This window comes from Brachypodium distachyon, chromosome 1 (assembly GCF_000005505.3).
Source record: "Brachypodium distachyon strain Bd21 chromosome 1, Brachypodium_distachyon_v3.0, whole genome shotgun sequence".
NCBI classification, from domain to species: domain Eukaryota; kingdom Viridiplantae; phylum Streptophyta; class Magnoliopsida; order Poales; family Poaceae; genus Brachypodium; species Brachypodium distachyon.
In genome coordinates, this window is record NC_016131.3 from 33,172,515 (window position 1) to 33,199,849 (window position 27,335).

General features: G+C 43.9%; 2 protein-coding genes across 2 annotated transcripts; both read left to right on the forward strand.

Moving 5' to 3' along the window:
* Positions 1-645: 645 nt before the first annotated feature.
* Positions 646-9,467, forward strand: LOC100827653 (ABC transporter A family member 7). Its single transcript, XM_003563655.4, has 18 exons — positions 646-827; positions 2,705-3,086; positions 3,267-3,343; positions 3,426-3,570; positions 3,820-3,939; positions 4,042-4,169; positions 4,706-4,870; positions 5,026-5,188; positions 5,272-5,397; positions 5,497-5,580; positions 6,010-6,371; positions 7,213-7,413; positions 7,724-7,833; positions 8,003-8,087; positions 8,312-8,440; positions 8,520-8,625; positions 8,724-8,812; positions 8,898-9,467. Exons 1-18 carry the CDS (start codon positions 744-746, stop codon positions 9,195-9,197), a joined length of 2,856 nt encoding a protein of 951 aa, XP_003563703.1. The 5' UTR covers positions 646-743; the 3' UTR covers positions 9,198-9,467.
* A 1,952-nt stretch (positions 9,468-11,419) lies between these two features.
* LOC100827965 (protein RMD5 homolog) lies at positions 11,420-14,763 on the forward strand. Its single transcript, XM_003563656.4, has 2 exons — positions 11,420-11,582; positions 13,368-14,763. Exon 2 carries the CDS (start codon positions 13,397-13,399, stop codon positions 14,555-14,557), a length of 1,161 nt encoding a protein of 386 aa, XP_003563704.1. The 5' UTR covers positions 11,420-11,582; positions 13,368-13,396; the 3' UTR covers positions 14,558-14,763.
* Positions 14,764-27,335: the final 12,572 nt, after the last annotated feature.

Here is a 27,335-nt window from a genome sequence, read left to right on the forward strand (position 1 = left end):
AGTCTTGAGCAGTTAGCCTATAAGCTGGTCATAGTGCAAGTAACTTGGATAGTAACATAGATGCCAACTAAGCATTTTGGTGACATAGCATGGCAATAAATGAAGAAAGAGAAGGATGTGGTAAATAGATATGTTACCATAACATCACACAAATCAAAACAAGATGAGTCTACAAGACAATTAATGACACAATGCATGACACCACACATAAGTTACTATCCACTATGAAGATAGTAACTTAGACTAGTAACATGCATATGTTACTAGTCTATATTACTAGTCTATATTACTCCCACTATGACCAGCGGCTGGTCATAGTGGGGAGTAACATAGAGTAGTAACTGTATATGTGGCTGGTCATAGTGGGGAGTAACTTAGAGTAGTAACATGCATATGTTACTAGTCTAAATTATCACCTCCATAGTGGGTAATAACATATATGTGGTGTCATGCATTGTGTCATTTATTAGGTTGTAGACTCATTTTGCGTTGGTTTGTGTGATGTTATAGTAACATATCTAGTTACCACGTTTCTCTTTTTTTTCATTTAATATCATGCCATGTCATCAAAATGCTGAGTTGGCATATTATGTTATTACCTAACTTACTCCCACGTTGCTGGCCTAAATCCCATCCCTGTCCAGTAACTCCTCCGCTTTCTGTGCCCCCATCCAATTCGTTGAAAGGGAAGACAGCCAGAGAGAAGACACAGAAAACCCCAAGAACTGCCTGCCGCCGCGCTGATGGAGCCCCCGGCGGCCGCATCTAGGCTACCGAGCTTCGCTTCACAGACCAATGCCCTCCTGCGCAAAAATCTCATCTTCCAGGTCTAATCCATTCCTCCACTCTGCAGTTTTTTTCCATATTTTTCCAATTCCATTTGGAGTTAGTGCCTTAGTGGTGCGGAACACTTGGATGGGTTTTCCTTGTTCGTTTTATTCCTAATAATTAATAGCTGGATTAGTTGGATGTCTGGTGGTCTGATGCCATAGGGCGACGTAGGCTAAACATCTGAACAAGGGAGGGTTTGTTTTCTTGTACAGCTGCAAAATGGACGCAGAAATTCAATCTTATTTGCTAGCTTCAGCTGCTACCGCGGCCAAATTTGGCCCATTTTGTGGAAACTGGAGCATTAGAGTGATCCTTATTCACCATAATTATGTTGTTGCACTTTTTACAGGACTGTGCTCAATTGCCCTATTAGCCATCAGCTTATAGCTTATCGCAAACCTATAATATTCTGATACAGGCACTCTGCTGCATCCGAGCTCACAAAAAGAAAACACTACCTTAGGCTATGGGGGAACTTTCTTGGTGATGTGTATCCATAGATGTTTAGTGAGAAAGAATGCAGTGTATGTTTTGGATGCTATGACATTTAAAAACTGAGATTTGGTACCCTCTCTCTGGCCATGGCTTGTCGTCATCTTCGTGTCTGGCGCCGGTGAAGAGGAGATTTCCAAAGGCCCTTGCATGGAGCTCCTCAATCCCATGCGCCGCTGGTGGGAGAATATGGTGTCGAGCATGTTGTGCCGCGAGCTTTCCTTGCAGAGATAAAGGAAGCCCGATGGAAACGCTGCCAGCATGGCGGTCTTCGCAGTCAACCTGCTAACGCGACGTTTCGATCTCCAAAACCAGCCACAAATAGCTTCAAATCCAGCAGCGAGATTTCAAATGAATGGAGTGGACAGTTCAGGGGGGCTCAAATGTCTAGTTTAGAGTTTAAGAACCTTTTCTTAGAACCTTCGCAGTTCGTACTGCTGCTCCACCTCTAGATGCCGTCGAATCAGAAAGCAATAGCCTGGGGATATGTGTCAAATGCATGCTTTGCAGGGTGATTAAGATACTTTGTTAATTCTATCGTGCCAACATGCATGCTTTTTATGCTAATCAAGCCCAATTCTATTTGAAAACTACATCCTTGTAAACACCACAAATTGTATAATACAGAACCGGCCATGAACCAGACATTATTGATTATACATATTTCAGATTGTTTTATAAGGGGGTTTATATAATTGAAACAACCACATGTTCTTAAGGCTAGTGTGTGTTCCACTTATTAACCAATATATTTAGAAATATCAAGGTGTGCGTTACATATATTAACCAACTCAAACTTGCACCGGCATTAGCATTGCTCGGAAAGTCTTCAGATCGAGAGGAATTGCTCTGTTATTTTACCAGATCATTGGAAAAAAGAGGGTTACAGAGTACTCCCTCCGTTCCTAAATACTTGTCGCTGTTTTAGTTCAAGTTTGCACCAAAACAATGACAAGTATTTAGGAACGGAGGGAGTAGCTTTTAAAGACCATAATAAATAAATCATCATGGTATCAGATATAGCATGTTTTTTTTTATAATACCACAGTTTCTATATTTTTAAGTTCTAAGCACCTCAAAACAATTGGTGCTCTGCCATTTTTGAGAAACCACAGTATTCTTGAAAGAATGTAAAACTCCATATCCAAACAGACCCAATCATCTGTGCTGTATGTTCTGTAACGTTTAATGCTGACAGTTTTTTCTTTCCATCTACTCATGCACTCTTGACAAATGTTGTTACTCATGATATTAGTATTCTAGGTATTTCCATTCCAAATAAGGACTTTCACATCGCACAATTTCCATTAGTTTCTGTAATCATATACTGCTTGTTTGGGTTGTGCTAAGAAGTGGCAAACCATGTTTCATCACCTTGCAGAAACGTAACAGGAAGGAAACCATTCGGCTAATAATAGTTCCGATATACCTCTGTGTATTACTCAGCGTGCTTCAACGAGTCATCAACAATGTGCTTGATAAACCGAAATACAAGTGTGGTTGCAAGTGTGTTAATGTGGATGGTGCAGGTCCTTGCCAAAATGTGTGTGGAATTCAGTACTCTACATTGGACCAGGCGGGCAGTTGCCCTATACCAAATCCTCCTGAATGGCCCACTCTCTTGCAAGTACCCCGTGCCGAGTATCGTGCCATCCAGGATTCCTCCAAATTGTTCACAGGCCTTCCGGATGCGTCATGCAGAAAATCACAATCCTGCCCGGCCAGTATACCCTTCACGGGAGCAAATGAAACTCTATCAACTAGTAAGTACTCTGTATCATTTATTTATTCTAATCTAGGATATTGGGATAAGAAGTAAGTACACTTTTGTATTGGATTTTTTGTTTCCACTAGCAATGTAAATAAGTGTGGCAGAGAAGTCTTAATGTATAGAGTATTCACCAGATTCCTTCAACCATTAACTTTGTCTGTTTGCTTGACAGCTGTCATGCAGAACTTGTTCACAGATTCACCACTTTCAAATCTTTCTGATTATACCAGCATATCAAGTCTTCTCCTTGTAAGTTAACATCTTATATATATATATGTTTCTTTAAAGGAACAGGACAGACGAAACTTGCTTTCTTATCATGTAATTTCAGGGTACAGATATACCAGGTACTTCTACAGGCTTCATTGAGCCAGCTTTTGTCTCGGATGTACCTATGTATGTTATTCAATCTCAATGCAAAGCCAGGGATCCAGTAACAGTCCGCGTTACCATTGATGCTATTAATATTCAAAAAGGTAAAGTTCGTATACTGTATTGCTACTTATGTTTCACAGTGGAACATGGCATAATAATGTTGATCCATAGATGAGTTCTAACCTGACAGCCTGCAGCTAAGTAGTTTTCATTATTTGTCTATTTCGTAAGGACCATCAACTTGTATATAGTCTCACAATGCTGTTCCATGTATTCTCATTTTTGCACCTCTCCCGAAGTGTTTGGTTGAAAAAGGTTTCAGGCATGAGCTTCTAATTTTCATTTAGCAGAGATAAAATGTGTTCAAGGTCTACCCTTGTGGCGTAATAGTTCAAGAACAATCAATGAGGAGACCTTTATGGGTTATCGGAAAGGGAAAATACGGGGAGGGATAAATGAAATTGCAATGGGTATGACAGTTTTCCTTATCTGTGCCTATTGTGCTATTGTTTCATTAAACAATAAGATTAAGGCACATGAGTAATACTAACTACTTTTCCTGTTATATATAGCTTACGATTTCCAAGACTCAAATGAAAAGCATTTTAATGTGCTTGCTATGTATAACTCAACTCATCTGAATATCTCTTATGTCCCAACGCCATTTGGACTTCTGCGTCTTTCACGGTCACTAAATGCGGTGGGTACCATGTACATCATTGATACAACATTGACCTGTTGTTAATTTTCTTGATGTCACCTGCTAAAAGATTTTGTCCTCTATGTTTTACTGTGCTAAACTCTGGACCGCTTTATGATCCCATAACAAATCCACAACAAGATTCATCAAAAAAATGACATTTGGTGTGAACGAGAAGTTGTAATAGTCAGGATTGTAATCCAAAAGAGGACAAAATTAATTAGCAGGCACAACTCATTTATTTTTACCTTACCTTGTAGCATATCTGTCATGGCATAACACTTTCTGCATCCTATTTGTTTTATTTTCTACTTTTAAGAAAATGTTGAACGATCAAAACTGATCCTAACTCATTACAGTAATTTCATTGTTTCCGAAAAGATATCACTCTTAACTTTGCTATGTTACTCTAACTTCGCCATGTTACTAACTTGGCTATGTTGATCCCAACTCATTTGAATAATATTACTCTAACTTGGCTATGTTGCTTCGGCATTTCCAAATAACATAGTGCTTGGCATCTGTCATCTGTGTAGGTCTCAAATGCCTATCTCCAATTTCTACAAGGTCAAGGTTCAGGCACAAAAATGTTGCTCCAGTTTATGAAAGAAATGCCTAAGCAAGTGACTCATCTCACGATTGATTTTTCTTCTCTTATTGGTCCTCTCTTTTTTGAATGGGTTGTTGCATTGCTTTTCCCGGTATGCCATATGCAGTTCCAAAACTGACAATAATTATGTCTTTTATTATACTACAAATTTGATTGAATGTAAGAGGATATCTAACATAGAGTAAAAGTTATGCAGGTAAATCATGGCATGATTACAATGTTTGAACCTCTTGAGTTGTAATGTAGGTTATGCTGACATACCTTGTGTATGAGAAACAACACAAGCTCCGGACAATGATGAAAATGCATGGACTCGGGAATGGTCCTTATTGGACTATCTACTATGCATACTTCCTTATTTTATCCACGGTGTATCTTGTTCTATTTGTCATTTTTGGATCCCTTATAGGTAGAAAGCCATCCAACAGCGTTTATCTGAACAAATTGGTTATCTATTCAAGCCATTTGTCTAATTCAGTTGTTACTTTGCAGGTCTTAACTTCTTCAAGACGAATGATTACGGCATCCTATTTGTTTTCTTTTTCAGTTTCACGAACCTGCAGATTGTATTATCCTTCGTAGCTGCAATATTCTTTTCAAAAGTTAATACTGCTCAAGGTACAACAAAGCCGTGCGATTTTATGTCCACATTCATGACCTATTGTTCAGTGCTTCAAGATATGTGATGTTTCTTGGCTTTTATTTTCTTTCTACCAGCAATCGCATACTTGTACATATTTGGATCAGGGTTAATGGCAGGGTCTCTTATTCGCAACTTTCTTGAAGGTGGAAAATTTCCAAGTAAGTTCAGCAATCATTTTAAGCAAATTTTCTAATTTCTACTTATTCAAAGTTCACACTAGCTTTTGATAGATGATTTTGTTCCGTCGGTTGATGCGGGTGCTGGTGTCGCCGTCTTGTTTGGTAGCCATGTGTCCTGGGAAGCACTTAAAGTCGATCAGACGGCTTGGGACTTGGGAGGCGGCCGGTTGGTGCGATTTAACGACCGATGCCTAGTGCTGGCCTTAGTTTTTCCCCCTTTTTTTCATAGTACTACTGATGACAGTTCTAAGTTCTAACCATACCACAGCAAGTAAATGCCATTTTTCTTATGAAAATAAACCATAAATTTTGGGACATAGCCTTTCCTGTTCCAGTTTCACCATCTTCTAGTAAATCAGTCTGGAACCATTGCATATTATTTTCCTCTTGTGTTACGTGTTACTGCAGGACACTGGATTACTGTTCTGGAGATAATACCTGCATTTTCTTTATATCGAGGATTATATGACCTTAGCCAATATGCTATAAGGGCTTCTGAAACGGGGAATCCTGGCATGCGATGGAGCGATCTAAATGACCATACAAATGGAATGAGAGATGTGTTGATTATTATTATTGTTGAGTGGTTGGTTTTGCTTCCTGTTGCGTATTATTTTGACCATGCTTCTTCAGTTGGACACAGATCTAGTCCCCTTTCTATAATCAAACGTTTCCTGGGGAAGAACCCCACTTGGAGAAGGATAAGTATTAATGAAATAGCCAACAATGATGTTCATGTTGAAATGGAGAAGCTAGACATTATCAAAGAAGTAAGTTATTTATATTAAAGTCATCAGTCTTGGGCCTAGTTCAACTTTCCACCTCCAGCATTGTTTTGTGTAATTTGAAATTCTGAAATTACCCAATGGACTCCACTGTTTTGTCTATTGGAGTATAGATATTATATATCTATTAAAAAAGAAGTTTATTTTTTTCTTTGGAGTCACATGACTTTTGATTTTTTAAGATAATGGAAGCTTTATTATTACCTCCGGCCTCTGCATTCAGAATGCATACAGCCTGAAGTCCACATTATTCTCAACAATTGAAAAAACATGACCACATTCACAAGTGTGACAGGCCACACGGAGAACCGATCTACAAACTAAGAAGTCTAGAGCTAGCACGCCACCCAAGCCGGGACATAAACTCCCTGGTGATCCACTCCAGTCGCTTGGCGCCAGACTCCATAGGTTCCTTGTGCTGCACCTTCTGTAGGAACGCCCATAATCGCAGCCAATTGGTACATAAGAGCAAAACCTGCATACACGAGTGCATTTTCTTTTTATCAAAAACAATGTCATTATGGCATAACCAAATAGACCAGAAAACTGCCGCAGCCCCTACTAAAATGAGAGGACGCAAAGTCTTGTCAACCCCCTGCAACCATGCCCCAAAAATATTGGCCATATTATTTGGAGGCGAAATATTAAATGACAAATGAACTGTTGTCCATGTAAGTCTAGCCATTGCACAATCAAAAAAGTGATTTTGTATCGATTCGTGCTCAGAACAGAAGGCACATGACTTTTGATGTGTGAACATTCATATCAGATGTCACGTGATGCTTGATATGTGCTGACAAATTACATTGGTATGGTTGAATCACAGAGGGAGATTGTGGATCAAGTACTACAGCAGCGGAATAGTGGTTATGCTGTTGTCTGTGATGATCTCAAGAAAGTATATCATGGCAAGGATGGCAATCGCGATAAGTATGCTGTTCGAGGTCTATCGCTTGCTTTGCCTTATGGAGAGTGTTTGGGCATTCTTGGTCCTAATGGAGCTGGCAAGAGCTCTTTTATTAGCATGGTTTGTCACTGGATCTCCTATTTACATGCTATATCTGTACTATTTTAAAGTGTTTATGTGGAAGATTCTATATTCCATCCTGTCCAATCTTACTTTTTCCTTTCATAAAATATTAATTGGAATTTATATTCTGGTCAAATTACTAAATCAGCTTGATCAAATTAACTGCAGCGCAATTGAACCAGTTTGATCAAATTACTAAATCACTAGATGAACTCCTCTTCAGAGTTCCCAATTGTGTAGTGTCATTGAATCATTACGATTTTTTAATCCTATTATTGTATTGATCCTTCCTGATGATGCCTGACAGATGATTGGGTTTACAAAGCCAACATCAGGAAATGCATTTGTACAGGATTTCAGCATACATACCGACATGGAAAACATATACAGCAGCATGGGGGTTTGCCCACAGAATGAGTAGGATATGCACCACTTTTTTACAAGTAATTCTTCAAATTCGCCGAGATTGCAGTGGCATATATCAAATTAACCCAAAATTATTTGATAATTTTGGTCTCAAACAATAACCGTTCATGAAAAATGCCTTTCGATTATCACATTCTGTTTTCTCTATTTTGTATTGCAGTATGCTTTGGGAGATGCTGACTGGCAAAGAACATCTCCAGTTTTATGGTCGACTGAAGAACCTGAATGGGTCCGCTTTGGACCTTGTAAGTTATACCAGTTCACAAATTTCATGATGCACTAGCATAATATCTAGGGAGAATCCAATATATGTTTTAGATCTAAAACTGACATGTTATGTCTTAAATTTCTCTAGTATCTTTGAATTTTCACCTTGTAAAATATGCAAGTTACCATTTTGTTCTAGGCTTCTATGGAGTTTCAGAGAAACCTGACAAAAAAAGTTATTGGCATGACAATGATTTTATAGGCAGTTGAAGAATCTTTAAGAAGTGTAAATTTGCTTCTTAGTGGTGCTGCTGATAAGCAAGTCATGAAGTACAGTGGTGGCATGAAGAGGCGTCTTAGTGTCGCCATCTCGTTGATTGGAGATGCTAAAGTATAGCTTTCAAACACCATCTTTTATTTTGTTCAGTCGCCAATTAATCCATGCTTATACTTCTATGAATGTGCATCAGGTAGTGTACATGGATGAGCCCAGTACTGGATTGGATCCAGCTTCGAGGAAGAATCTTTGGAGTGCTGTGAAGCAAGCAAAGCAAAATAGAGCTATCATTCTCACGAGTAACCTTCAACTGATAACCATTTCTTTACTTGTGCTTGGTCATAGTTTCCTCTTCCACAGTAGCATTAAACTATTGATTCTCTAATTATCTTTGTAGCCCATTCAATGGAAGAAGCTGAAGTTCTCTGTGATCGGTTGTGTATTATGGTAGATGGCAGGCTCCAGTGCATAGGAAGGCCAAAAGAGGTATGATCATGTCACAACCTCCACTTATAATTAAGACCAGTTGTGACATTGTCGTTTATAAGTACTCAAAAAAATCCATATGCAGCTGATAGCTAGATATGGAGGCTATTATGTGCTGACGATGACGACATCCTCGGAGTTTGAACGTGAGGTTGAGGATTTGGTGCTGAAGCTCTCACCAAACACAAGGAAGGTGTATCATTTGTCAGGAACACAGAAATACGAGCTGCCGAAGCAAGAAGTTAGGATTGCAGATGTCTTCATGGCCGTGGAGAATTTCAAGAAGAGAGTGGAAGTGCAAGCATGGGGCCTCGCTGACACCACCATGGAAGATGTGTTTGTCAAAGTCGCTACAGGGGCGCAGTCAATCGACGAACTCTCTTAGCCCGGCACAAGGGCTGCCTGCTTTTGATGTTTCCATGTACACTCTGTAAAAAAAAATGTGTGTGTGTGTGAAAAGCCAATGATTTACTAAACAGACATGTACTCCATGTACGGGAGTATGTTTTTGCTGGTACCTGTATTTAGGTGTCTATATGTGTATGGTGATTATTATCATGTTGTAGACGTGTATATATTCACCATTTGTACAATCAGAAAATGTACCTAACACCATCACATCATTTCCCTCTTGTTATGTTGTTGCTTTCATGTGTGTTAGAGTGCCTTGGGCAGCTGACATTACTTATGCATGTTTCTTGCCCAATCATTAGATACCTGCATTATTTGCCTCCTATCTTCTGCGCTTCAGTCGTCCGTGAGATGGAATTAGTTATTCTACCATTATGTTCAAAAGAATTATGTTTGGTAATACACATACTAATTTATAACTCCCTCCGTTTAAAAATGTAAGGTCTATAACTTTTGTTGATTGCACGAAGGAAGTACTATTCTACACCAATATAATTCGGTCTCATGAAAAAAGTTTATCATTGTATTTTTTTTAACGGAAGAATTACTATTCGAGCTGCAGTTTTAACAGGTCCCAACAGGCCAAGAAGTTCGTATTGGCAGTCAACGTGGCTGGCCTCATGCTATACCGGAGCAAAAACTGCAGCTTGCATGCACTAGCGCGTTTGTTTCTTTTCTTCCTCATATTCTTCAGAGGTGATCAAATAACCAAATTTGCGAATGCGAATCAACCAAACATTGCACAATGAAAGAAGCACAGAATAAATTCAAGCAACTTTGTCGCCAGCAGCATCCATGCGAGCAGAACCGCCATCTTCCTCCAAATCATTTTCCCCTACACCTTCCGCTCTCATTCCACCGTCAAAAGCATCTCAGGGCGCGGAATCGTTGTTGACCACATTTTCATCCCACAAGTCAACATACAATGATGGAACCGAATCAAAATTGTAGCTACGAATGCGAAAGAGTAAGCAATTTAGCCAGAAAGTTGTAGCTAGGAATACAATGACGACCACATTTCACAAACACAAATTCGCCACGGGCCCAAAATATTATCTATCCGGCGTTTCATCAAACAACGGGGGCGCGTATGAATACTGCGTGGGAGGGCCTCCTGCCGGAGGTGGGGCTCCTCGACCTGCCGTCGCCTTCCTACACCTCTTCGTGGCCAGAGACTTTTGCCGGCCCCCACTCAGTTCGGCCATGGCGGGGGTCGAGCCGGGAACCGTCGCAGAAATAGAGAATGGAGGGGAGCAAGCCGGGACACCGCCTTGGATGTCGATGTTGCCCGGTCGCTTGCGTTTGGCCCTGCCAAAATTGGATTGGGGACCGTGGCGGAAAGGTTCCGACGGGAGCCACGTGAGGGGCCGCCGCCAAAACCGGATTGGCTGCGATTGGTGCCGCGCACAGGTGGAATCGGTGAGGGGTGCTTCGGGCAGCTCCATGCTGGAATCTGGCGGCGTGGCGGGGCCGGACGAGACCGGGGGTGAGCAGATCTGCGACGTGGTGACCCTGTTGCAGTTCTAAGTAGATCTAAGCGTTCCGTACGGATTTCGTTTTTGAGAAGTTGACGGGATTTTTGAGAAAATCAAGGGAAATTGGAGAATTTGAGAGACACTGTTGCTCGCCTCGAAAAAATTGGCGGGATCCTAGGAAGAAATCTAGGTAAATTGCAGAAATTGACGGAATTCTGTTTCTTGCCGAAAATTGACGGGTTCTTTGGAGGAAAATGGCAAAATAGAAAATTTTGAGAAATTCTTGGAGGGAATCATGCGGGAAAGAGAGAAGCCACCCTTCCGGCATAGATGCTAATGAGCCTTATCAGCGCTTCAGTAGCCGCTTACGGCATAAGGCCCTGTTTGGTTGGGCTTAAAACTGCTTTTTTCCTTTTGACTTATAAGCCACAAAAACACATATTTAAATGTTTTTTCTATTTAGGTGATTTTGACTTTGTATTTTTGCTTATATCATCATCTAAAAATATCAAGTCAAATGTCAAAAGTCAAAACCGAAAATATCTATTATAAATAGGTGTTTTTTTGACTTAAAAGTCAAAAGTGAAAAAACGGTTTTAAACCCAAACGTAAACGAAGCGTTTTTCCACCTACAAGAGTTTTTGGCGGCTTAAGCGATGTTTTTTTTAAACATTCACGTTGTTAATTAAACTGTTAATTTACTGACGCGTAAGCGAGCTGGTTACTACCCCTCGACCTTGGTAGTTGGCTAACTATCTCTCCCTCTGCCGAGCGACCCAACCCCCTCGCTCCCTGGATCTTCTTCCTCCTCGGCCGAGCGCCGCCACCCATCCCGCTGCCGAGCGCCCATCGTCTTCCTCCTCGAGCGAGCGCCTCCACCGCAGGTTGATCTCCCCTTCGATTCTCTCGCTCCCGACCGTTTCTCCTCCCATCACACCACGAACGGATTCCGCCCTTTAGCTTCCTGTTTCATAATCTTCCCCAATCCGTAACTGAGGCAAAAATCAAGGTAGGGCGGCCGCCCTACCTTGCCCTACTGGGTCCTCCGCCCGTGGCAAAACAAATTGGGAGAATCAACTGAGCCTCGTGCTGATATCGTTTCTTAGGCGTCTAGGGTTTGGTCTGTATACTTCAGATTGATTAGATTGCCGTTTTGGATCGAACTGACATGCTCACACCGACAAGTGAGCACTTACTGATTTCTTGTTGTCACTTAACTCCTCATGGATCACTAATATGTAGCGAGTTTGCTACTGCCAAGTGCCAACCTTTATGTGCCGTACATGTGTGCCATCTTTGTGGATATGGTGCCAGAGGAATTTAAATTTAGTCTTTAATGGGAAGGGAAGTGGCTTTGTTATTGATTCCATACTCAGCGATATAAATCCATTTTATAAACTAGGTTTCATGCCCAATAGAAATTGACAGTATTGTGGAATGTTTTATGCTAGAGAAGTAGATAATTGGTGAAGTAGGTTGTTTATGTAATGAACAAAATGTTTTGGACATCACATGCATCTCTGACAAACCTACATCGCTTTAAGCTAATCAGCTACTGTGATTTTTTTTCGATGTTGAAGCATAAAAGGAATTTGATAAGTATACTAAATCAAGTTCAGAGCCACCAAAGACAAAACTCCTTGTTTATTTTGGTGTTCTAAGGTCCGTTTGTGCTGCTTTTATTTGACGCTCGTTGTTCGGCTAAGCTCTTTTACTTGATGGACTTTTATTTGCACCTTAACTAATTGATTTCCTGGAACCCACTGACTTACTGTGGGCAACATGGTTATAGTGTTTTTAATGGTGTTTCATGGTGAAAAAATATGCACGCTGCTTTGAGCTGAGATGTTGTGGATGTTAGTACATTGCATGCGGCCGGCAAGAAGAGCAAAGACAATTGACATATTGCAGTAGCAAGAGGTCACATGTTGCTCAAGGAGATGCAGCAGCAATCAAATGAAAGGGAGGGAAATCGTTTAGGAAATAGAATTGTATTAAGAAATTTGGGATTAAAGGAGTCTAATTCATTAGGAGTCAGTGTTGTTTTAGGAATGGTCTACAGCCTAAGCATTCACTATGTAAGGATACGATGTATCTTCGTTCGAGGCAAGCAAGAAAGAACCAATCTATTCTCTCCTAAGTCCTAGGTTATTCTCTCGCCTCAACCTATATCTACCCAATCCCTCGCAGCTACGCTGTCTGGCTGTGTTCAGCATGGTAGTTATCCCATGGTGGATCTAGGTCCACAACATGGGAAATGGTAGGCATTGTGAGTGGTTACGAATTGTGAGAACATGATTAATGATAGCATGGTGTTGCCTTCTATTAACTTTCTAGGTCTGAATCTTAATCTGAATGTGTGATCATTTTAGCAACATTTACTAAAGGTGTCAATGCAGAACAGTACTATGCGTCTTGCCTATGTTTCCTTAAAATACTTTGATTACTGCTAATATTTAGCAAACATTTGCTTTAGTGTAGTAAACCACGAGTGATAGAAAAATGAATGTTTGGTGTCTTGGCGATACTGATTGTGTATATTTTTTTCCTGTAGCTTCATGAACACTATAGGTTTATACAGTGTTTATTAACTTGTATATGTAATTCGCTAGTTTTCTCAACGAATTATTTATGCATGTGTGATTTTTGACATGTACATGCAATGCCAGAAATCTACTGCTCAGTTTGGTGTACTGCAATGGAGCTTGACAGTCTAAGGGAGGCCTTTGACCGAGTTGTTGAGAAACGTGCTTTATCTTCTACCAAAGTTCAGGAAGCTATTGATCAGATAGTGACTGAAATTGAGCAGGCAATTTCGAGGATGCAGATGATGAATACAGATTACATGGGCAGCTGTGACCATTCATCTATCATGGCAGAACTGAAAGCCAAGCTGAACGAAATGGTGCCATTGAACCAACTTGAAGGCTGTCAAAAGGAACTGAATGCTGCCCTGAGCAAATATCTCAAGCTCCTTGAGAAGTCTTTTAATCCAGATATATCAAAGGCATATAGAAATGTCGATTTTGAGGCCTGCACAATAAACAACATAATAGCGAATCATTTCTACCGCCAGGGCCTCTTTGATCTTGGAGACTCATTCGTCCATGAGTGTGGTGAATCAGATGGGACTTACCTGAAATTACCATTTCAAGAGATGTATGGAATACTTGAAGCGATGCAAGCAAGAAACCTTGAGCCCGCGCTCAGTTGGGCTTCCAAGAATCATGATCAGCTGATGCAGAATAGCTCAATGCTTGAGTTGAAGCTTCATCAGCTACAGTTTGTTGAGATTCTAACTAAAGAAAGTAGAGATGAGGCTTTCAAGTATGCAAGGACTCACTTTGCGCCCTTTGTCTCCTTGTACCAGGCAGAGATCCAGAGGCTAATGGCTTGTCTTCTCTGGGCCGACCGGCTTGATAAGTCCCCATATGCTGAGTTCATGTCATCGACGCATTGGGACAAGCTAGCTGAGGAGCTAATCCATCAATTCTGCAGCATCTTGGGACAGTCTAGCGATAGCCCACTTAATGTAGCTATATCAGCTGGTTTTCAAGGACTACCGACCTTGTTGAAGCTAACCACAGTAATGGCTGCCAAAAAGCAGGAGTGGCAAGCCATGAAACAGCTTCCAGTGCCCATAGACATTGGACCAGAGTTCCAGTACCACTCCGTCTTTGTATGCCCGGTGCTGAGGGAGCAGTCAAGCGATGAGAACCCTCCAATGCTGATGCCCTGTGGACATGCTGTATCGAAGCAATCGATCATGAAACTATCGAAGAGCAGCTCCAGACCTTTCAAGTGCCCATACTGCCCCTCAGAGGCGGTAGCTTCGCAGTGCAAGCAGCTTCGTTTCTAAATGTTTCTTCTTTCTCAGATCAAATTTGTTTATAAAAGTGTTTTTTTCAAGTTTCTGCTGCGCCCACCCAATAACTTGCCTGTAATATAATCCTGCATGTTTAATGAATATTGGATGTTGTTAATCTGTACAGTAGCACATTTCAATATGTTACTGAACTATAGATACTACTGAACATAATAATAAGTTTCAGTACTGGTGTCGTCTATCCTGTATGTTCAACAATATAGGTTCGTAACAATCATAAAGTTCGACCGTCTGAAAATTGCTGGTTAGTAACCCCATCTAGAACCCCTGTTTTGGGAGCTCAACCGTCGTGCTAATGTTGAGCTGGACCTTCGCCTTTGAACGGTTGCCGTTTACCGATAATGGTAGCACACAGTTAGGCAAAAAAATCTGGTACTCCCTCCGATTCAAATTATTTGTCGTAGATTTGTCTAGATTCGCATGTATCTATCTAATGAAATGCGTCTAGATACACGCGTATCGACACAAAGCTGCGACATGTAATTTGGATCGGAGGGAGTATTGATTTTTTGTGATGGCTTGTATGTATCCTTTTGCACGCCTATTTGGAGTTCAAATGTGTGAATTGTATCGCTGCATCCATGTTAGAATAACTACATCCAATCGTGTAGCAACTTATCTTGCTGATGTCAAGTGAACTTTTGGATTTGTTGTTTTACAAAATGATGAAACTACACTTCAGTGCCCATGGTACGGATTAAGTTACCTTTGCTTTTTGTGTGCCTTGGTCAAGGAATTTTCTGAAGATATTTATGGTATACATCTATGTCGTTGGCTGCAGAACCAAAACCTGGAAAGCTTGGCAAGAGCATCTCCAGCCGTCCCCCCATATGGCGTCCGGCCTGCTAGTTTTTTGGGCCATATGGGGGCGCCGGCGCAAAGAATAATTTGGGGGGCGGCCGCGTCCCAGCCGCACCCCCAATACTAAATTATGGCATCATTTAAAATCATTGAAGTTGGCAAAATTTATTCAAATTAGGTGACATTTCATTGAAATTTGCGATAATTTACAAAATATATATAAAAAAAACTAAAATAAAACCATAATCCCCTAGGCGGTCGATCCAGGAGGCGCCGCTGCTGCTGCCGGAGTCGAAGCCGCTGTCGTTGTTGTCGAGGAAGATGACGCCCGGCTCCTCCTTCACCGGCGTCTCCTCCTTCGCTGCCGTCGCCGCCTTGAAGTCCCGCCACGCTCAGACTTCTTCCTCAGAGGCGGTGTAGCCGAGGAGGCGGCGCTGCTCCGTCTCCTCCTAGCTGGCGTGCTCAGTAGCGCGCTGACCTGGAAATTCCTCCGGGTTGTCCTCTCCGCGGTGCTGGAGGGCGGCGGTCTCGTAGTCGGCCAGATGTGCCCACTCCGGCTTCGCCCAGACTAGGCGAAGATGGCCGCGTGGCGGCAACGCGGCCCGGCACGCCTGGGGGGAGGAGCCCGGTTCATCAAGGATGAGCTGGAGTGATGGCATGCGCGCCGCCGAGGAAAAGGAAGAGGAGCCGGAGCCACCGCCCAGGTACCGATGGCGTCCGGCCGGCACTGGTGGAGGAGGCGCTCCGGCGTCAAGCCTCGACTCGTTGCCGATGGCGATGTGGGCCAGGACGGCATCGAGAAACCGCCCGGGTTGTTGCCAAAAGGTGCGCTGACCCTTGATGTTGTTCCGCACCATCGGGTGCGGACGGTCGCGGACGAGCCACCGCTCCTCCTCCTCGAAGAAGGGTGTAATATCCCAAATTTTTTCAAAACCGTTCATATGCATTGCATATCATAAGCATCATACTCTTGCATTTGATCACATTTGAAAACCTTAAAATCAACCCGAAAAACCCTTCATAGAGGTGCTGTTATTTGATTTTGGTCTTTGTTCTTGCTTTTGATTAATTTGTATTTTAACCCATGAGGGTATTGGCATAAAAAGGGATGTGATGCTTATATAAAGCTACCCCATAAATTTGCGTTTGAAACTATTTTGAAAATAATTTATTTTGATAACCTAAAAGGCCCCAAAAGCCATTTTATATAGGCAAATGTATTTTTAAATATTTTATTTTAAGGAAATTCTTGTCCCAAAAGTTAGACCATATGAATATATGATTTTACAAATTTTGTCGCATTTTATTTGGAGTGATTTGGAGCTCTAAATCAAAAGTTGTGTTCAAAATCAGAAAAAAAGGGAAAAACCGAGCTGAACCGGACCGAAACGGACCGGCCCCGCCCGAGCCGCCCGGACTCTCTCACTGACCGGCAGGCCCTGCCATCGTCCCCTACCTCCAACCGCCTCCGGAGTCCACGCGGAGCACGTCCGCGAGTCTGGCCACGACGCCCACCTCCGTTTTCTCCGCGCACGGGCCATCAGCTCCAAATCCTTGTGCGCCGTCCCGAAGCCCTCGATTTTCTCCTCCACTTCTCCCAATCCATGGATGTTTCTCCCGTGGATTCGGGGAACGCCTACGTTGCAAATGTGGAATGCCACCTGGGGTAACCGAGACTGGACTAGTTTCCTATTTAGCAGCTTCCAGTACAACCACAATGCTATATGGGCTCTGGCGATACAAGAGTAAGTTGTATGAACCTAGACCCGAGGAATTGTATCGAGGTAGCTGTGTAGGGGGCGCGGGATTGTCTCATGGTTTAGGGAATTACCTCTGAAAATCTCGTAATCGATGCCGTTGCTACTCTACCCTGAGGACGGCAAGGGATTAACCCGTCGGTTTCTTGTGGGAAATGTGTACAAACTCTCGAGAGCGTCAAAACTAAGTACTTAGCCGTGTCCTCGGCAATGGACAATTTGAGCAACTAGATGTGGAGCTGTAAGGAAAGTCTCACTCATTCTAATTTCTTAATAAAATGAATGGCTTGAACTTGGGTTTAGGAGCATTGATGTGTCTACTCAATGTCCTTAGTTTAATAGGAGCATGGGTGTGTCTACCCCATGTCCATTGGTGATGAAATTCTATTTTGATCAAAAGATAGGATTAAATAACTAAGCTTTTATGCAAATAGCCTTGAACCCCACTTTGCCACACTATGCATATACTTGGTAGGTTCTGATATAATTCCTGGTGAATCTTGCCAATACATTTAATGTATTGACCCTAGTGGCTGTATCTTTTAATGATGCAGGAAACCCCGACGATGAGTAAGATGTACGTTCTGCTTGTTTGGGTTACGTGCCTATATTCCAACACGCTCTCACCGTGGTGTTGATGTGCCCTTGTATCTTTCGCTTTCTGTTGCTAAACAGTTGTTTTATTTCCAGCTAACCCGTGGAGTTATGCGAGTTGTAAGTACTTTTAAATTCTAGATGATACGTTGTAATATTGAGACCTTTGTTCTATGATATTACATCTTGAAACTGTGTGTGCTAGTGAGTCGATCCAGGGACTAGCACTAAAGCACAGAGATCGAACCCGTGTATGGGGGCCGTCGCTTCAGATGGTATCAGAGCATTGTGTTGCCTGTAGGAATGTGACCCTAGCATGGATAGACCAAAAGAGACCATAGGATTGTTCTATGCATTTCATACCACTTTAAATTTGCATACTGAGTTACATACATATTCATATACACTTGCAATCATACCATTATTCAATGCATATTTACTACTTGTGTTCCACTTCATCCACTTGCATGTTCAGATTTTATATGCAGTTATATACACCTCATAATACACTGTCATGCTTTCCCCCATTACAGTTATTCGTCATGTTTGCATAATATACACCCCATTTTGTCCTTGCTACAATTATGCATTCACCCACTTGATCATGTGACTGATTCTCTCCTTCCACCATAAATCTTGTAGATGAACGGCCCACCAAACTTCGGAGACGAACCCCCATTTACTCACGTCCACTACCCGACATTTGACGATGACATCCCGTTTGGAAGACAGCCGGCTACTTTGTGCACGACACTGCACCTGGCAGCACCCTGCTTCTGAGGACGTGCTGAGCCGGTGGGATCTCAAGGAGGAGCACGCTGCTGGGAGATCAACACTGAGATCAAAGGGCGGGCTGTTGTTCCACTGACGCCCGACATCACCTACTCCGTGCGCTACCCCGACTTCATGCTGGGACTCCAGTTCGCCATGCAACATGCGATAGCTCCTGTGTGCGAGGCGTACCACGATGAACTGCCTCCGGACTCCGTCTTCCGTAGCTTCGGGAGGCGAGTTGTTGGCGGGAATGCCGTGGGACCGGAAGTCCTAGGCGAGGACCCGCACATGGAGGATGTTTAGTTTCAAGCCCTGGAGCAGAACATGGTGGACATGGGGAAGAGTCTCTACAACGAGATGACCCGAGCGGACATAGCTGAAGACCAGGTGGGGATACTCCAAGGACAACTGGCGCTGAAGACAACTGAGGTGAACCGCAGGGGAGATGTCATCCTGAACATGCATGAGATCATGGAGCAGATTATGTACGAGAAGGATCTCCTGTAGCTCCAGTATGATCAGCTCCAAGCCCAGGTCAACAACGCCAACCCTGCACCAGCAACCACACCTGCACCTGCCCCTGCACCAGCACAAGCTCCACCACCCCCTCAGGACGAGGAAATGGAGCCACAGGAGGAGGAACCTCAGGAGGCGCAGGAGATGAACACTCCTGCCACCAACACCCGTTCCAGGGCGAGGGCCTCCGGAGATGCCAACTTCCTTTCACTCCCTTAGTTTCAACTTGGAGCCCGCCAAACTACTTATCTACTATATTCGTTATCGTGTTAGTCATTGACCATACCGTCGTTGTGGTATGGCAATGTAGATCCGTGTGTTCACTTGCAACTCTTTACTTGTATTTTAGGCTGGTATGCCTTGTGAACTATTTATTTTGGATTTTAAAATCTTAGTAAATGGTTTTGCTTGCTTTATATCGGTCTTGTTCATGATTGAATTGCTATACTTGTGATATGCCTGTTGATTGTATTGTTGTGTTGCCTGTATTGTGGGGCTTAGTTTTCCCTTAGACCCTGTCTGTCTTTTATCCTCATCTATGCTGTCCCAAACAGATGCCGCCGAGACGTGAAACCCGCCGCTCTACTGACAACAACAATGAGGAGGGACCGAACAACAATGCTGCCACCATGGAGCAACTGCTGGCTGCTCAGACCCAAATCTTGCAAGTTTTGACCCAACAACAACAACAACAACAACAACCAGCACCCCAACCCGCACCTCAAGTGGATATGTTGACCAGATTTCTGAGACTGCGTCCACCTACCTTCACCAGCTCCTCGAAACCGATTGTAGCTGATGATTGGCTCCGCTCAGTGAGCAAATGCCTAGTAACAGTGGGCTGCACTGAAGCTGACAAGGTGAGGTTTGCTGCTCACCTGATTGAGGAACCTGCCGCAGCTTGGTGGGAGACCTATCAGATTACTACTCCCATGGAAGAGGTAACATGGGAAATGTTCCAAGATGCCTTCCGCACCGCCCACATCTCTGCGGGCGTACTGAGCTTAAAGAAGAGGGAATCCACAAACTGAGGCAAGGGAACCGGACCGTGTCAGAATATATCGAGGCTTTCAATAAGTTGTCTCGCTATGCCCCAGACGATGTCAACACTGATGCAAAACGCCGGGAAAGATTCTTGGATGGATTGAACGACGAACTCGCCGTTCAACTGGCAGTTGTTTACATTCCTACATACCAGTCCCTCATGGACAAAGCCATCATTCTTGAAAACAAGCAGAATTAGATGGAAAACCGGAGGAAGAGGCCTCACCATGGCAACAACCATGCTGGTCCACACCAGAAGCCGCGCACCTCGTACGAGGGTATTGGCAGCTCCTCGATGGTTAAGCACGGTAGCAATCACCAGAGTCACCATGGAGGGACTGGACACCATCACCGCCATGGAGGTCAAGGACACCACTACCACCAGGGAGGTAATGGCAGCCGGAACCACCAGCACCAACATCAGCACCAGCGTCCAAGGATCAACAACAGCAAGGGCAATGGACAGAACAACGGAGGCAACCCAGGGCAGAACCGCACCACTGGCAGGGATCTGAGCCAAGTGCAGTGCTTTAAATGTTACAAGATGGGGCACTACTCCAATGATTGTCCGGAGAAGTTCAATGAGGCGGGAGCAAAGCCCAACCCGTTCCAGAAGGGCAATGTGAACCACGTCAACGTGGAGGAAATCACGGAGGAGCAAGGTATCGTAATCGGCACCTTCCGCCTAAATTCTTTTGAAGCACTCGTACTGTTTGATACCGGTGCATCGCATTCTTTCATCTCAAGGAGTTTTGTGCATAAGAATGGGTTACCCACTAGTACCTTAGTGAACCCTATGAAGGTGAAGTCACCTGGGGGAGAGATGATAGCGACTTATGAATGCCGAATGCTGACACTAGAAATTGGAAAACACAACTTCCCCACAGACCTGATAGTGTTAGGACCAAAAGGCTTGGATGTGATCCTAGGAATGAATTGGCTAGCCAAGTATAAAGGACTTATAGATTGTGTCAAGAGGACAATTACACTCACAACCCCGGGGAAGATGCGAATCCGCTTCAAGTCAACCTACGAACTTGAGTTACCCAAGGTAAATTCTCTTAAGGGGGTTAGCCTAGAGGATGTACCGATAGTGAAAGAATATCCGGATATGTTTCTAGAGGAATTACTAGGCATGCCACCGGACCGTGATGTGGAATTCCTTATCGATTTATTGCCTAGAAGTGGACCTATAGCCAAGATACCGTATAAGATGGCTTTAGATGAATTGAAAGAACTGAAGAAGCAACTTGCAGAACAGTTGGCCAAAGGATTTATTCGCCCTAGCTCATCACCATGAGGAGCACCTGTCCTATTCATGGAAAAAAAAGACAAGAGTTAAAGGATGTGCATAGACTATCGTTCACTAAATGAGGTGATGATAAAGAACAAGTACCCACTACCCATAATCAATGATCTATTCGATCAATTGAAAGGAGCATGTGTATTCTGAAAGATCGATCTTTGATCAGGTTACTTTCAGTTAAAGATCCGAGAAGTGGATATACCCAAGACAGCATTTACCACTAGATATGACCTGTATGAGTACACAGTGATGCCTTTTGGATTAACCAATGCCTCGGCATACTTCATGAATATGATGAACAAGGTATTCATGAAATATTTGGATAAGTTTGTCGTAGTATTCATCGACGACATTTTGATCTACTCGAAGAGCAAAGAAGAGCACGAAGAACATTTGCGTCTGATCATGGAAAAGCTTAGAGAACACAAGCTTTATGCCAAATTCAGCAAATGTGAATTTTGGTTGTCCGAAGTAGGATTCTTGGGACACATTGTGTCAGGAGACGGAGTTGCTGTTGACCCCGCTAAGGTAGCAGCGGTGACTGAATGGGAAGCCCCTAAAAACGTCGGTGATGTTCGCAGCTTCTTAGGACTTGCCGGATATTACAAGAGGTTCATTGAGAATTTCTCCAAAATAGCCAAACCTATGACCGAACTTTTGAAGAAGGAGAATAAGTTTGAATGGACTGATAAGTGTGAAGAAAGTTTTCAGGATTTGAAGAAGAGATTGGTGTCAGCACCCATCCTCATTTTGCCCGACTTACTAGAAGATTTCGAAGTGTACTGTGATGCCTCGCGTCTAGGATTGGGATGTGTTTTGATGCAAGGAGGAAGAGTCGTAGCATACGCCTCAAGAAAACTTAAGAATCATGAAAGAAATTACCCCACTCATGATTTGAAACTAGCATCTGTAGTGCACGCACTCAAGACTTGGAGGCACTATCTCATGGGAAAGCATTGTGAGTTATTCACCGATCACAAGAGCTTGAAGTACATATTCACGTAGAAGGAGTTGAACTTGAGACAAAGAAAATGGTTAGAGTTAATCAAGGATTATAATCTGAATCTTCAATATCATCCAGGCAAGGCTAATGTAGTGGCCGACGCTTTGAGCCGCAAGGGCTATGTTAATGGGCTTACAGCTGGAGAGTTACCTGCTGAATTGTGTGAGCAATTCAAGGATCTCAGATTAGAGATAGTCCCGGAAGGATACTTAGCCAACATGGAAGTACAACCCACTCTGCTGGACAGAATTAGAGAAGCCCAAAAAGAAGACTCAGAAATTAGAACGATAAAGGATAATATGGCTAACGAGAAGGCAAAAAGATTCGTTGAGGACGATCAAGGTACCGTATGGTTTGAGAAGCGTATGTGTGTACCACAGGACCCCGAGATCAGAAAGCTAATACTACAGGAAGCTCATGATTCACCGTACTCAATCCACCCCGGTAATACAAAGATGTACATGGATTTGAAAGAAAAGTTTTGGTGGACAGGATTAAAGCGAGACATCGCCGAGTATATCGCTCTGTGTGATGTATGTAGCAGAGTCAAGGTTGAACATCAGAAACCAGCTGGATTACTACGACCATTGCCAGTGCCAGACTGGAAATGGGATAAGGTAGGCATGGATTTCATCACTGGCTTGCCAAGGACAAGGTCTGGTTATGATTCGATATGGGTGGTAGTTGATCGTTTGACCAAGGTTGCCCATTTCATCCCAGTGAAGACCACCTATACAAGTGCTCAGTTGGCCAAGTGCTACATGTCTAGGATTGTATGCCTACATGGAGTTCCTAAGGAGATCGTCTCAGACAGAGGTACCAAATTTACCTCAAGATTTTGCATGAGTCTCTGGGCACGAGACTGGAGTTTAGCACAGCGTTTCATCCACAGACAGATGGATAAACAGAAAGAGTGAACCAAATTCTCGAGGATATGTTAAGAGCTTGCGCTCTGGACTATGGTTCTAGCTGGGATGAGAATCTACCTTATGCAGAGTTCTCATACAACAACAATTTTCAAGCAAGTATTGGAATGGCACCATTCGAGGCTTTGTATGGCAAGAAATGCAGGACACCTTTGCTGGGATGGTGTAGGAGACCGTAGTCTATTCGGACCCGACATGATAAAGGATGCCGAAGAGAAAGTCAGGCTGATTCGAGACAGGCTTAAGATAGCTCAATCCAGGCAAAAGAGTTATGCAGACTCCAAGCAAAGAGAGGTCACCTATGAGGTTGGTGACAGAGCGTATCTCAGAGTTTTCCCGATACGCGGAGTTAAGAGATTTGGGATTAAAGGAAAATTAGCGCCACGCTTTATTGGACCCTATAAGGTTTTAGCACGCCAAGGAGAGGTAGCTTACAAGTTGAAATTACCGGAAGTGTTGACAAGTCTCCACGACGTGTTCCATGTATCGCAGTTAAAGAAATGCCACCTGGAAATGGCCGATAAGCCACTAAGGGATACAATTCCACTTGACGAAGTCGAGATTCAAAGTGATCTCACATATGAAGAGAAACCAACCAGGATCTTGGAAACAGCCGAAAGACATACCCGTTCCAAGACCATCAAATTCTGCAAGGTTCAATGGAATCACCACACCGAAGAAGAAGCTATGTGGGAACACGAGGATGACTTCGAGAAGACCACCCACACCTTTTGCTAACCAACAGAAATCTCGAGGACGAGATTCATCTTAAGGGGGTTAGGTCCGTAACTTCCCAAAAAAATTCAAAACCCTTCATATGCATTGCATATCATAAGCATCATGCCACTTTTGCATTTGATCACATTTGAAAACCCTAAAATCAACCCAGAAAACCCTTTATAGAGGTGCTGTTATTTGATTTTGGTCTTTGTTCTTGCTTTTGATTAATTTGTATTTTAACCCATGAGGGTATTGGCATAAAAAGGGATGTGATGCTTATATAAAGCTACCCCATAAATTTGCGTTTGAAACTATTTTGAAAATAATTTATTTTGATAGCCTAAAAGGCCCCAAAAGCCATTTTATATAGGCAAATGTATTTTTAAATATTTTATTTTGAGGAAATTCTTGTCCCAAAAGTTAGATCATATGAAGATATGATTTTACAAATTTTGTCGCATTTTATTTGGCGTGATTTGGAGCTCTAAATCAAAAGTTGTGTTCAAAATCAGAAAAAAAAAGGGGAAAAACCGACCCGAACCGGCCGGACCGGCCCCGCCCGAGCCGCCCGGACTCTCTCACTGACCGGCGGGCCCCGCCATCGTCCCCTACCTCCAACCGCCTTCGGATTCCATGCGGAGCACGTCCGCGAGTCTGCCCACGACGCCCACCTCCGTTTTCTCCGCGCACGGGCCGTCAGCTGCAAATCCTTGCGCGTCATCCCGAAGCCCTCGATTTCTGCTCCACTTCCCCCAAACCGTTCACTCGATTGCACCCCGGTTTCACGTGAATTCCTCGCCGGAGGAGCTCTCTGCCGCCGCCGTTCTTCGCGGTTCGCCGCCGCTCCGGTGAGTATCTCGTCCGCCAACCGCCCTTCTCCTCCTCTCCTCTCCCGTGCGCACGTTTTTACGCGATCGGACTTGAGTTTGTTCGCCTGCAGCCTCACCGCCGTTGCCGCCGGCCGCCATCCGCGCTGCGCTGCCGTTCGCCCACACCGCCATCAGCGCCGTGCCGCCCGACCGCCGCCGCCAATCGCCGACCGCCCCTGCTCCCAAACCGCCCGCGCCGCCCGCGCCGTTCGCCGCCGCCTGGCGTCCGAGCCGCCCGTCCGTCCCGAGCCCCAACCGCGCCGCCGCCGCCGCGTTTCTCCTCCGATTCCGGCGAGCTCGCGCCGCCCAGGGTAAACCCTAGCTTCCAACCAATACCGTTCCACCACGTGGCAAAGAAATTTTTAACCTAATTTTGGCCGAATTAATGTACATTTTGCAGAAAAGTCCTCGGTTATTCAAAGCATCATAACTTTTAAAACGCTTGTCCAAAAAATATGATCCGCACCTTTTTGGAATCCTCACAACTTGTAGAATATTTTGGCACAGTCCAATTTCAAGTTTGAACAACTTTGTCAGAAGGAAATTAAAGAATGGTTGAATATGGTTTAAATTTCAAATGAAAATTAAGTAATTTTGAGCATGTTAGCTTGCTGTAAAATTATTTAAGTATGCTCTGGTCCATTGGGACCAGAAGAGAAAATTATTTTGTAAATGAGGTTCCCACACAAATTTAATCTTGCTCTATGTTTTGCAAAAACAATATAAACCTTTATTTAAAGTCCATCCTTATTTCATGCATAATAATTATCTTTTGTTTATTGTATGCTCTGAAAATCTCGTAATCGATGCCGTTGCTACTCTACCCTGAGGACGGCAAGGGATTAACCCGTCGGTTTCTTGTGGGGAATGTGTACAAACTCTCGAGAGCGTCAAAACTAAGTAATTTGAGCAACTAGATGTGGAGCTGTAAGGAAAGTCTCACTCATTCTAATTTCTTAATAAAATGAATGGTTTGAACTTGAGTTTAGGAGCATTGATGTGTCTACTCAATGTCCTTAGTTTAATAGGAGCATGGGTGTGTCTACCCCATGTCCATTAGTGATGAAATTCTATTTTGATCAAAAGATAGGATTAAATAACTAAGCTTTTATGCAAATAGCCTTGAACCCCACTTTGCCACACTATGCATATACTTGGTAGGTTCTGATATAATTCTTGGTGAATCTTGCCAATACATTTAATGTATTGACCCTAGTGGCTGCATCGTTTAATGATGCAGGAAACTCCGACGACGAGTAAGATGTACGTTCTGCTTGTTTGGGTTACGTGCCTATATTCCAACACGCTCTCACCGTGGTGTTGATGTGCCCTTGTATCTTTCGCTTTCCGTTGCTAAACAGTTGTTTTATTTCCAGCTAACCCGTGGGGTTATGCGAGTTGTAAGTACTTTTAAATTTTGGATGATACGTTGTAATATTGAGACCTTTTTTTTATGATATTACATCTTGAAACTGTGTGTGCTAGAGAGTCGATCCGGGGACTAGCACTAAAGCACAGAGATCGAACCCGTGTACGGGGGCGGTCGCTTCAAAGGGCGTCCAGGCGGTGCCGGTGTGGCGGTCCCACTTAAGCATCGCCTGCTTCTCCGGCGTCTAGTTGCGGAAGTAGTGCTCCGCGATCCTTTCTCGTCGGCGCGCTCCCTGCGGCGGCGGCATGGGCCTGCTGACCAGGCTGAGAACCCAACCGTGGGGCAAGCGGTAGTCCGGTGGTGAGAGGGAGCCAGCGCGTGCCAACGCCTCGGCCTCGTCGACGCGGAGTCAGCGGCGTTCCTCCCACGGGTTGCCAGCGGCCATGGCGACGAGGAGAAGGGCGTGGCGAGGAGGAGGAGAAGGGCGAGGAGCAGAATGACGTGCTCACCGGGCCTGCGCTGCCTTTTATGGGCGCCGAAGTTAACCCGCCGGGGCGATGAACGAGGTGAGAAACAGGCGTTGGGAATGCGCGAGGACGCGCCGTGTGGAAGCCGACGAGACTGGGCGGTGGTTGGACCCGGCGACTGCCATAACTCACCTGGGAAGCCGAGGCGAAGCCGGTGAGGGAGATAAATGGCGACTGACAGGACAGGCCCGCGCCATAAAACGCTTTGCCGGCGCCCCCGCTCGCCTCCCCGTGGGTTGGGTTCGGCCTGGGGGCGCCGCTAATTTATTAGGCCGTGACGGCTAAATTTTGAGAATAGGGGCCCAGCTGGGTCTGTTTTTGGGCGTCGGCGCCCCCAAATTTGGTTTGGGGGGTCTGTAGGGCCGCCGGCTGAATATGCTCTAAGGGAATCAAGAAACAAGGTGGTGCGATTGTTCGTGTATCACACAGTAGTACCTAAATCTGTGAAATATACTCCAGCAACTCGCTCATATTTTGGAAGATATTGTACATCACGTATTATATCAGAACATATATTTCAAATTTGCTCCATCTCATTGATTTGT

Excerpts from the sequence above, each read along its gene's own strand:
- LOC100827653 (XM_003563655.4), top strand. The coding sequence starts at position 744 with ATGGAGCCCCCGGCGGCCGCATCTAGGCTACCGAGCTTCGCTTCACAG. Across the intron at positions 3,940-4,041 it reads GATAAATGAAATTGCAATGG|CTTACGATTTCCAAGACTCA; the intron begins GTATGACAGTTT and ends TGTTATATATAG. Across the intron at positions 8,088-8,311 it reads ATGGGTCCGCTTTGGACCTT|GCAGTTGAAGAATCTTTAAG; the intron begins GTAAGTTATACC and ends ATGATTTTATAG.
- LOC100827965 (XM_003563656.4), top strand. The coding sequence starts at position 13,397 with ATGGAGCTTGACAGTCTAAGGGAGGCCTTTGACCGAGTTGTTGAGAAA.